This window comes from Pholis gunnellus (assembly GCF_910591455.1).
Source record: "Pholis gunnellus genome assembly, chromosome: 20".
Taxonomy (NCBI): domain Eukaryota; kingdom Metazoa; phylum Chordata; class Actinopteri; order Perciformes; family Pholidae; genus Pholis; species Pholis gunnellus.
The window spans coordinates 985,530-998,275 of NC_136547.1; the positions used below are offsets into that span (position 1 = coordinate 985,530).

A 12,746-nucleotide genomic window follows, 5' to 3' on the forward strand; every position below is an offset into this window, starting at 1 on the left:
GTCCTCTTCCACTGTACTGTGGAGGTGGTCGGTTGTACACCACTGTAGGGGGCGGGACTGCTGGATATGGGGTCGGGGGTGCTGCTAGATGTTGAGGCCGTTGCGAGGCCTGAGCCTCGGCTACTGCCATCTGTTTCCTTGCCCGTTTCCTTTGATCTGCTACTCTATCGGCCTCCGCTATTTTAATTTTCAGCAGCCGCTGCATGAGTTTAGTCAGATCTTCCTCTCCGTTACTCCATCTTTTCCCCTCTTCTTTACTCTCTCTATGTCTTTCCTCTATCTGCAGTCGTAGATTTTTTCTGGCGCGTTCTTGTTTTCTTAATTCTTCTCCCTCTTCTTTACTATTCCTTTCATACCCTCTCTCTTCCTGCTCCACTATACTCAGCACGTCCGATAATGTCATTGCTTGTCTGTAGACACCATTGTTGTGCCTTGTGGTCTCTCTTTCTTCTTTTCTCTCTTTGCTCTGTCTATACACCTCCTTTTTCTCTCTCAGCACTTCCTGTCTTTGTCTTTCCAACACCCCTGCAGCCGAAGTTGATGTAAACATTATGCAGCCTAGGAGCGTTCCCTTACCTCTCAACTATCTCTATCCTATGGATCTCCTATTCTGTCTGTAGCCCTCACTGAGTGAAAAATCAAGTTTTTTCTCAAAATTAAAAAATTAAAATTCTGAATTAAATTAAATAAAAAATTCTGAATTAAAATAAAAAATTACAAATGTTGGAATCAAAGTCAAAATCAACTATGCAAGTTAAAACATTGAATCAAAGTTAACAAATATAGGATCAAATTGGATTAAAGCTGAAGTTAAAATATTGGATTAAAACCAAACTTACCATCTGAAGTTAAATTGTTGAATTTAAACTAATTACCAATCGAATTATCTACGGTAGTCTAAAATGCTATATTGATACTAAGCAACAATTGAAGTCACTATGCAAGTTAAAAGATTATAGAGTCACAAACAATGAATGCTGCAAGTTTATCACCGAAACACTTAATTGCAATTCATCTATCAATCCTCTAGATGGCGTACTTTCCTTCAACTATTTTCAGTTTCAAAACAATAGCTCATTCCAACCACTGGTGGCGTAGTTCTGCAGTTCTAAATCAACTTCGCCTCTGGGTAATGGAGTTTTCTGTAATTATCATGCAATTACTCATCCAAACCGCTAGATGGCGATGTTTACGGATTCTTCTTCTATGGTTTTTCAAAACATGTGTCTCGAACCAGCTCGCAGCTAGAGAACAATAGGCTAATGCTACAAGTTATGCTAACCGGCAACAACGTATCTCCAGCTTACGCACAAAGCACCGTATTTTAACTCTCACAGCATGCTTGAGCATGAGTTCACACACATATTTCTGCTAGACCGTGCTTTGACTTCTCCACATGCACCGGTTATTTTATAATCTCCTCGTTTATCTAAATATCTATAGTAAGCTCCGGAGCAGGCCTTTAGCTCCCGGCTTCAAACAATTCATTCACACCGTACGTTACCCTTTCTTACAACACAACTTTCAACAACACTACAACATTTATCACAAAATACAGCTGTTACAAAACAAAATGCACAATTCGCCCCATTCATTACCTATTACCAACCCCCAAATTAGATTCCCCTGAACTCAGTCATACCAGCGTTTCGCGACAGCTAGCTTCCAACCAGTGGAGCTAACAAAAACGTGACCCGTTCTTTCGGCTTCTTAAGCTCGTATTCAATTTGTACCCTTCCCGTTAGAGTCGTCGTTTCACCGAAGATCACTCGACACTCAGAGCCGCTTATGCCACTCTATTAGCCCGTAGCTATATTAGCTTCTTCAAAGCTTGCGTTCTCTTGACGCTCCGTTCTTCTGGACGGACCGTACTTCTGGACGGACCTCACCGGTAGGATTTCGCAACAATATTTAGAGCCCGAAGCTCATAGAGTTAACAACACTAGTTAAATAAGTATTTCAGTTTGCAGATGCAATACATACAGTACTCTAAATTTGACTCCTCTCGTCTGGCTGTCCAAGGCGCCGGCCACGATACCTTCCCTAAGTTTTCCTATAACTACCTACACAGATTTTATTAAAAAGGTTCTGTTTACCTGTTTATATGTGGGCCCGGAAGGTATCGCCGTCAACGTCCTCGTTCAGTCCAGTCCAGGTCTGCTTGATGTCCTGCCGCAAGGTCGCCAAATTTGTTGAGGCTGGAACTTCACGAGAGGAGGTAGGCTGCAAACTTTCGCCGCTGCTGACTTCCAGCAACGGAGACTAATCAAAAACGAACTGGATCCACTTAAAAGTCAAAAATAGTATTTAATAAAAAGATAGCAGATACAACTGCAACCACGAAGGTAAACAATGCAAACTGATGCACTCAATTGCAACCTAATGTTTTACAAATGCAATCTGAAATACACCATGCATGGTAATGTTCTCGAGAACAGAGTCCACGTGCAATTTCACTCACAGGTCCGACCTGGCCGGGTTCTGAAAAACGAATATTGCCGAGAACTGAAACTTTCTCTCTCAAACATTCTTTTTATGTTCTTTGATGGGCGGAAAGCGTCCCACGCTGTCGCAAAACATAAAGGTCGTCATCCGGGGTCAGTGATTGGTTTCCGATTGATCTGACCCCACCTCTATCGATCCGTTGCTCATCTCAGTGGCTGGTTCCTTGTGACATCACCTCTGACATCACCTCTGACCTGGGACCGCATGGTTTTTCCCAGGAGTCCTCTCTGTTATATGGCCGTCTGCTTCCTCATCAGTTGTCTCCGGTTCTCCTCCTCCTTCCTTGGCCATTTGTCCAGCACCTCTGTGTCCCCTTTGATGTCTCTGAAAAGCCTTGCCTTGAATACCCTAACTTTCCCTGATGGCTATTCTTTACAGTGTTTAAATCCTCCAGTGTTTATGCATTCATGATTTCAATACATTCAATATGTCAATATACTGTAACATATAATATCCTTCATGTAAACATATTACAAACATAATTCATTCTTCAGCAAATATTTTGTGACTCTTACATATTTTACATTTTATTATTGTGACACTTCTATTCACCACTAAGGGTGCTACAAATTCTACTACTTCTACTTCTTAATACTGTAATTCTCCACACTAGAGTTGAACCACCTTCTAATAACCACATTATGACGCCACAGCTACGGTTATTATTTGTTTCTAGGGGTGTAACAATACATGTATTCTACACTCAACCTGGCAACATGCTGTCTGACACTTCCACCCCGGAACCACAACATTGTACCCTGGTGAGGCGCGTGTGTTCTGGGAGGCACACTATGCTAAACTAGCTTAGCAAGAAAACAACGGCAGCGCACAGGCTACAAACTCTCCCCGCAGCGTTTAGGCAGCTGTTCCCTACTGATTCAAACAGGGCTAAAGCAATCGCCACACAATCCCCATTTCTCCAGACCATAATTCTTGCTTTGTACGCATATAGTCAAAATCAATGTAATTAACACAATGACAAGAACAAACTCACAAGAACCAGTCACATATATTTATGACAACAAATTGATGACAAATCAATCCAGCAACACTGCAGCGCTAGAACACGTATTCCGCCGCACACTCAAGAGCACGAGCCATTCAAATATTATTCACATCAGAGGGAACAATATTAACTATATCATAAAAATGACACCATATACAAATGAACACAGTAGTAATGCTACTGCAGATGTAAAAAAACAAAAGCACTTCACTTACCAAAGCTGCTGTTCACTTAAAGACAAACTCCATCCTCCTTTCTTTGTTAACAAAGAGTTTAATGACACGGTTGTATAGAACATTGGTGCGGTTCAGTTTCAGCCAGAGGTCGTCCTGCGAACTTTTTCGTTGAGTTGTAGATCCACTCGGGTCTCAGCAAAAGTTTTCAAAAGCACCGTAGCTTGTAAGTGTCCTGCTGTGCTATGGTGTCGTGTTGCTGCCTTGGTTAACCACCTCAGGTTAGCATAGCATAGCTCCAAACACCAAGACGCTCAGTTGCAAATGAAATGCATTCCCAGCCATACAATGTGCAAAGCTTCTCAAACGCTGTTAGGCAGGAATACCGTTCATACAAATCATTTTCCTGGCTGGGTCAGGGCTGCTAGCTGTGGGGTTGGCTGACCCTTTCATACGATGTCCATTTTTTCCTGAAATGTCCTCCAGAAAGGCGTTGCCAGTAACTCCGCCACCAAATCTGTTTCTCCTCCTCCTTCAGCCATTGAGTTTAAAAAATAAAAAAAATAGGTAAAAAAAAAGAATCTACACCAAGCAAAATGCTAAAAATGTCATGTCCATGTTATAACTTCTTACATATCTTTCAACTTAAACTCTTACTACTAATACTAACTTCTGGTAGCTGCTTCAGTTCGACAACAGTGACGCTAGCCCACTGACCAATCACGGCGCACGTTAATGCTGAGCTGCATGTTAATGCTGACGTACTTGTAGACTACCTCTGGCACGTCAAAGAACACACCCAACATGTTAAACTAAAGATCTGATTGATTGAAGACTATGACAATCAACAGTATCGTCTCCATTTACTTTAATCTGCAAAGTCTATCTAGAGGGCATCGGGCCTCTCTTCTTACCTAGAGACATAGAGGTGAAATCTGATTGGATAAAAGCTCTACTTAAAACAAGCTGCACTGGAAGCAGCGCTGCAGGCTGGAAGCAGAGCAACTGAGGAAGACAGGAGCTGTGCAATGAGAAAAATAGCTAATGGGAAAAATGATTATAATACATGTAGTGTAGAGTGAAAAATTATTACATTATAAAATAGCTTTAATTTTGTGATTCTGTTTAGGCCAGCAGTGAAGGCTTTGCTGGCCCTGACGGCCCACCACTTCTGTAAACACACCGTTACAGTAGTTGAGTCTACTGAAGATAAATGCATGGACAAGTTTTTCCAAATCCTGTTGAGACATAAGTCCTCTAATCCTTGATATATTCTTCAGGTGATAGGAGGCTGATTTTGTAATTGTCTTGATATGGCTGTTCAGGTTGAGTTCTGAATCGATAACTACACCTAGATTTCTGGCTTGGTTTGTGGTTTTTAACATCAGTGATTGAAGCTGAGCGCTGACCTTCAATCGTTCGTCCTTGTTACCAATGTTGTCTTGTTACCTTTGTTTAATTGAAGAAAATTCTAGCACATCCAGTTGTTGATTTGTTCAATGCATTTACCCAGCCCTTGTATGGGAGTTTAGTCCCCTGGTGATATAGTTATGTAGATTTGTGTGTCGTCTGCATAATTATGATAACACACTTTGTTGTTTTCCATAATCTGAGCTAGTGGAAGCATGTATATGTTGAACAGAAGAGGCCCCAGTATTGAACCTTAGGGAACATCACATGTCATTTTAGTCAGCTCTGATGTGTAATTAGCTACAGACACAAGTATTCTCTGTCCTTCAAGTAGGATTCAAACCAGTTAAGTGCTGTGCCAGAGAGTCCTACCCAGATTTTTAGTCTGTCTAGTAGTATGTCATGGTCAACCGTGTGGAATGCAGCACTGACATCCAGTAATACTAAGACTGAAGTTCTGCCATTGTCTGTGTTTAAGTGGATGTCGTTGAACACCTTAACAAGAGCAGTTTCAGTACTGTGGTGCTGTCGAAAGCCTGACTGGAAGACATCAGACGAATTAACAGACTAGCTATCATGTATATATAGTATAATACTGCTGCAGTGACGTTAACCTCATCATCATCATCATCATCATCACCCTTTCAGCAACAATACACACCTGGGTTGTGGTTCCTGAAAGCATCCCCTGTCTGGGACACATCGGCACATTTAGAAAAATGGCAAAAAAAACAATCCATGCAGATGTGTTGTCTAGATTTGGAGATAATGCAGATCATGTTGTGAAGGATAGGTATTTCCAGAGAAAACAGCTGTTCTGTGGGTTATCCAAACTAACAGGGGCACTGTCTGTACAAAGCTGTGAGCACCTCAATTGTATTGGGGTGGAGGCAGAAACAGCAACAGAAAATATGATCTAGTTCAGCCACTATCATCCCCCTCCACTATGGCAATACAAGCTTTATTTATTTATTGTTTGGTCTTATTCTATTTTGGATTGTACTATACTGGCTTAGTAGGCTATAATCCATTATATATATAAGAATCAATCACTGATTTTGTGAATAAAACATTGGTTGGTGTCAGGTATCTATTTGACCAAAATGATCTATTAGAACATAATGTATTACATAGATGCTGCATGTTGAACATTATCAACATAAAAACAGAACCAGTACGTCAGAAAATTCTGAAGCCTGATATTTGCTCTGTAACTCACTGTGGATTTGAAAACCAACAGGGAGTGAGCACTGTGTGTGTTTGGGAGGCGGAGGAAGGTGGTGGGGGCTATTTTCATCTCCTCTGGATGGATAGGCTACTGCACCATTAGTGAGCCGTCCATGCTGCAGAACCCCCCTGCAGGACCCCCACTGATGTCAGTAGAGAGAGAGAGAGAGCGAGCGAGAGAGAGGAGAGTAGCGCTGCTTCAACTCTGCTCTACTGTGAATGGAAGATGGAAGCAGCAAGTTGACAGCTGGAGCTTACCTCAGCGAATAGAGCCGCAGATATCACCAAGGAGGCTTCCTCCTCCTCCTCTTTTTACTCCTCCTCCTCTGCGCTCTCGCCTTGGGAATAACCACCTGCTCAGCCGTCTCGCCTCCTCTTCATCTCCACTTATTTCCTCACTCCACACCTCTATTTCCCCTCTTTTTGTGGTGCATTCAAATCGGGATGCGGACCCAGCAGGGCTTGGAGGTGGGCGTGTCCCTGCCTGGGGGCAGCTGTGGCAGCAGCGGCAGCTTAGGGCTGTCGCCTGGGTCTGACTCGGACGGAGGGAGCCCAACAGCCGAAAGGGTGGACAGCATGGCGGACGGAGGTCTCGGGGTGGGTGGATGTATGGGTGGAGGAGGTAGTTTGGGCGGAACTCTGAGGGGGGTCCTGTCTCGCTATTGGAGCTTGGAGAGTCTGCATTCGACCACAGGTAAGTGCCTTCCACACACGATGCAGGTCTGTGCAGATCTCCCTCCAGATCACTGGATTGCTGAGGCCTATATTATTAAAAAGTCTCCTTTTCATGCACATGGGTAGGCCATGCTCTCTATGCTATATGTGACCACACCAGCAGACCGACACATTGCCATGACGTTTGTTTTTCAGGGTTGGATTGGATGTACAGTGTGTGTGTGTGTGTGTGTGTGTGTGTGTGTGTGTCAGAAAATACCAACAGCTTTTACAGCTTCTTTCAATCCCTATGTCTGCTACACACATGCTCGCATATGTGCTCTCTGTGTTTGTTGCACTCAAGGTCCTCCGGTAGCATGAAGAATCAGGAGTCAGGACTTGGACTGGGTATCATTTGAAGTTATTCAAAGTCATTGCTGAGATGGAATGCATATTTTGGGATATTTCTGTCAGGTTATTTGAAAATGACAGCACGTAGATGAAAGAGAGAGAGGAGAAAAGGAGGAATGACATGAGCAACAAAGTTTCCCAAGCGTAGTCAAACCAGCAACATCAAGCCGTGGCCGCCAGGATGCCAATGTTAAAGGCTACTTTGCTCCATATCCTATTTTAAGAAAAATAAACATTTAACAAAAATCTCTTTTGCAAACACAAAATATCTGTAATGTCAACTCAAATATAACATAAAATATTCTGAAACCAACAACATTTCCCAAAGGTTCCCAGAGCCCAAGGATGACATCTTCATATTGATTGCTTTATTTGACTAATAGCCCAAATGTCAAAGATATTACATTTTTATCTAATTTACAAAGATGTCAAGCTTTCTGACAGTCGAGAAAATGGAAACACAATGTTTGACTTTTTTACTTGATACATAACTTAATGATTAATGATGTTTGTTAACGAGCCCTCTTCTCTCCTAGAGGCAAAAAGGCAGGAAAAAAACTAAACTAAACTGCTAAAGGTAAATGGTAAACGGACTGTACTTGTATAGTGATTTTCTAGTCTTCCGACCACTTAAAGCACTTTAAGACTACATGTCATCATTCACCTATTCATACTCATTCATACACTGATGGCAGGGGCTACCATGACCATCAGGACTAACTAACATTCATACCCTTGGTGTCTTGCCCAAGGAGCAAGGAATCAAACCGCTGAGCTTCTGTAGGGATGACCCATTCTACCTTCGGCTCTGCCTTCTGAGCCGTCGCCCTAAGCAGTACCTGCCTTCATGTGATTTGGTGTGGTTAAGCTACAGTACATGTAAATCACTTGAATTTATTAAGTTGCAAATTAATGTATTATATTGATGTCAATATAGATAATAGAAGAAGCCTACATATATAAACTCAAACACTTGATTCCCTCAATCTTCTTCTTCAACAAACCAGTTAGAATGGAGAAGATAGCTGAGAACACATTTTGTTGTTAAGCAGTTTCTCTGAGCATTGCATTAAGATTAGGCAAAGGCAGAGTGCAGTATCTATTATGTCTTTTATTTCACCTTTATTCCAGGAAGTCCCTTGAAGGAGACATGACCAGAAAGACAGCACAACAGTTACAGTTTAGATATAAATAAAACACATCAGACAGGAAATACAATCATCAGACACACAAGGAAGAGACTAATTCCAGCTCAAATAAAGCAGTTAAATTTCTCAATTACATGGACTACTCTTAACATGGCTTTACATTTTATGTAGGGGAGACTGCTGGAGGTCTGCGTCAGGAGATTACACAAGGGGAGTTTCTCCAGCATGACATAGTATACAAAAATATACAAGTGAAGATGTCTCTGTAGACTTAGTGACAGCCAGTCTACCAAATTTAAAGTGCACAATGATGAGTACAGGAACCAGTATTATGAATCATAAAGCACTGTGGTATGCACAATCTAAAAGGTATACACGTATAAAAGAGGCAGTATGTATTTAGACAACTTCCCCTGCAGTTCAAAACGCTTCAAAATGCTGCAGCCGCCACCTTTTTTCTGGCTCACGTGGTAACTGCACTATGCCTTTGTAGGGAAGGACTTTGGTCACCTTTTAAATATTTCTGGACACTTAATACATAAAGAGAGAAGCCTTTAACTCCCAGCACTTTGTAAACGTATAGAACTTTAAACTACTCATGAGTTTAGCAACAATACATGTATCTAAAATTATCTCCAAATAAACATCATAAATTCCCACATCTTTTAATAAGCAACCTCAGTTACCATGCCAATGGTGTCTGTGGTTTGCCAGGTCTGTGGTCTAAGGCCAAAGTGTCAATACCAGTACTTAATGGCCACCCTCTTTTCAAACACTTTTAGATGATTCAAAGAACACTTTGAACACATGACTCAGGCCTGTATAGGTGCCTGAACTCAACTAAACCTTACTTATAGTGGTGGTGGAACAGAAAGCCCTCATATGAATCAATACTGCAAAATAACGACATGCTGATTGGAGCATTATAAGACTCGAAGACTTGTTGGTCAGAAAACATGTACAAGTATCTACCTAAGGCTCGTTTTGTGTTGCGGAGGGACTGAAAGGCAGTTTGGGGTGGAGATTTAAATTGATGAGATCAGAAGAGAAGTTTAATGTGATTCATGTTGGAGGATGTTTTCTCTTCTTTTTTTGGAAGCAGGGGCACATGAAATGGCCCTCCAGTTAGTGCTGGCAAAGTGACAGAAGGACTTCCTTCTCATGTATGGATCAGTCACACCAGAAAATGGCTCAGCAAAATTAATTTGCAACTCATGGAAGAGAAAAGCTCCACTGGTATCGCTGCTTTTTCAGCAGAGCAGGCTTTTATATAGAATTGCAAAGTGCAAAACACCTTATATGTTGCTGTCAAAGATACAGTAAACACGTTTGAAGGTTTGAATTCACCGTTCTAATTCTAGTCAAGCTCTTTGACAAAGTGCTCCGGAAATGCACCCTACCTCTGTGAGTGAATCCATCGATTCTATTTGTTGAAATGAATTCATTTTGACATGCAATGTTTCTGTTTTAGATTATGGTGCAGTGGGTCCCGAAAAGCAAGAATTAACCAAACTTATCCTGTTACTTAAGGGTCCCAAATTTGCAACACCTTATGAATGCAATTCTGCTCATCATCTGAATATTTTTCTCTCTCTGTAACCATATATAATATTCACTGTGATGGAACATGTTATAAGGATTTTTAGAGTAGGAATGAAATTAATAGCTACTAAGTAGGAAGAACTCAGTTGTTGGAATCTGGCTGCAAAGATTTGTCCCCATTCAGAAACAAGAATATTATTGAGGTCCAACACTGATGTTGGTGATAAGGTCTGGCAGTCAAGTTCTTCCTTGCCAAACATTTCTTTGTGTAGCCTGTTTGAGCATGGGGCATAAGTCATGTGTTTCCTTTTTGGGGATTTATGGTGTATGCTTGTTTCTGCTTTCTGTCTTCGCACTGGAACTAAGCTAACATGCTGTACCAAACAATTATCATCAACTTTGTAATAGTAATGTTTTTTGTATGTTGAAACAACAAAGGGACACACAAACTGTTGTCACAAAGTTGAAAGCAAAGTTGAACTATCTTAAGTATCTTGGTTTATTTTCTCGTCATTGGAAGTGAAGGGCCTGTACCAAACCAGGAAAACACAAACCCAGAACAAATATATCTGGACAGGGGTTTCCACATACACTTGACAAAATAATTGTTGGGACTTCACCATGTGGCTGAAACTGAAGAGCCTGGACTGGTTTAACCACGCCATTCTTCATCAGGCGTTAAAATCTCACCAATGTGTGAGATTTGGTTCAAACCAGTTGGACGAAGGCCACAGGAACCCCAAGGAGCTTCTGTGACATGGCCCTGATGTCACTGAGACTATAAACATCAGCGCATACCTTTTCTATGCGCCATCCGACTCGGCTTGGATGAAAGGAAGCAGAACCAACGTTGTTGCTTTTAAGAAAACACAAAGAATAGTTCTGCATTGCTGGTCGAACAATAGACTGTTTCGGATCTCGAAAAAAAATAATTAATTTGTGCGGCCATTTCGCAGCAGTCTCTCTCCTCGTTCTGTGAAAAAAACTGTCTCTACCAGCTTCTATGATGAATGAGTAATAATTTCAGTTTTGGCCAATGGGTTTGACCCATGGGGGCGGATCACAGTTTTCGATTATTTTATTGGCTTAAAATTCTGTAAACAACTCAAAGAACATATGACTACACTGCCCACACTCTTCTGGATTCAGATCTGTGAGAATTGCGCAAATCGGCCAATCACAGGCTTTGGTGAGGTTCAATTGCATCCCGTAAAACTGAAACTGACGAAAATGAGCCATGTTTTACAGGTTTTTATATGGCCCAGGCTCTCAAAATGATGCCAAACTGCTGTATTAGATAGATTGAACACTATTAGTGATAAAAGAAGTGAAATATATAGTTATATATTATATAAAAGTACAATAAAATAGCTATATGTGCTCCTTCCAAAATCAGAATTGACGTTGGCTGACCTCAGCTGACCTGTACACCGGCATTGATTTCTCAGGTATACTTCACTCTATCAAAGCCAATTCTTTTTTAAAAGGACTGCTGACGTGTTGTGATATGATTAGGCCTTCGTGTGCATCATTTCAAATCAATAAAAGTGCTTTTTAGGCCAAAAAAAGTGTTTAAGAGGTTAAGTTAGCTGTACTGTTATCGTGTTGTGTATTTTTACGGACCGCCGAGTTCATTCAGTGCTGTGTAAAATTACTGTTGTTTCAATACTGTTGTAAGAGTGCTGTTCCATGCGGCTGTAATAGTGTTGTGTTTAGATAGTCACCACGAGTAAGGTTGGTAACTGTAACTTTATCAGTTGAAAGACCAATGCCGCAGCGGCCGAATCTGAGTTCACCAGTTGGTTTTCTGTGTGATAGAGAAACAGTTGCTGTATTTTACTGCGACAGTGAGGATCTGCCTTGCTTTGAGTGTTTCTTTCCTTTTCCTTATTGTTTAAACTGACCCACGCACACGTATACGTACTCATACACACATATAGTCTGTGCTGTTACAGACACACACACACAGAAAAACACACAGGTAGTATGCTTGTATTTTTATAGTAGTTTGTTGGTTTATGATATTATTGACTTGATCGGTAATGTTAAGTAAATATACTCTTTTATACTTTAAAGATTAGTTTTCTGTGATTACTTTGTGCATGTGTGTTGTGACAATACCTGGTTGTTGTAGTCAGTGCTCGGATTCTAACCTCCACTGTTCACTCTGAATGTGGAATAGTACCTTAACTATTAACAATTTAAGTGAACACCAATTTTGAGGCTTCATTTATAGTTTGGTTATTGGTCCCTGATCCCAGGGTGGATCCCAACATAGTGGAAGTAGATTTTAGTCCTGAACCCTGAGTCTATTCCCTCAACCCTTTTTAGAATGAATTCCCCTCCATTTACCATCATACACCATTGAGCTGCTGTTTCCCAGCAACGCTGCGTCCTGTCCTCTACAGGGCTTTGTCAGGCTTGACCCCAAACCACCATTACCCATGTCTCTTCCTTGCACTCAGTGCTGTACGTCCCCATTGACAGTACAATTAGTCCTCATGATGTTTCATGTGTGAAGTCATGTGTGTAAATATGGCTGTGACTGGCCCATTCTCGTTTTAACTCTTGCCTCTGTGTGGGCCTGTAAATCAAAGCAGGGCCTGCTGGCCACACACACACACACACACACACAACTGCCAAATATCCTCATCTGTGGGGCAAGAAAGA

At 41.4% G+C, this 12,746-nt stretch overlaps 1 protein-coding gene across 1 annotated transcript in view; it reads left to right on the forward strand.

Moving 5' to 3' along the window:
- Positions 1 to 6,765: 6,765 nt before the first annotated feature.
- arhgef4 (Rho guanine nucleotide exchange factor (GEF) 4) overlaps positions 6,766 to 12,746 on the forward strand; it is a gene marked incomplete at both ends in the record, with an annotated part of 76,779 nt that continues 70,798 nt past the window's right edge. Inside the window, one exon of the mRNA XM_079181526.1 lies at positions 6,766 to 7,015. Coding sequence (XP_079037652.1) covers positions 6,766 to 7,015 — 250 coding nt within the window. The remainder of the gene's footprint in view (positions 7,016 to 12,746) is intronic.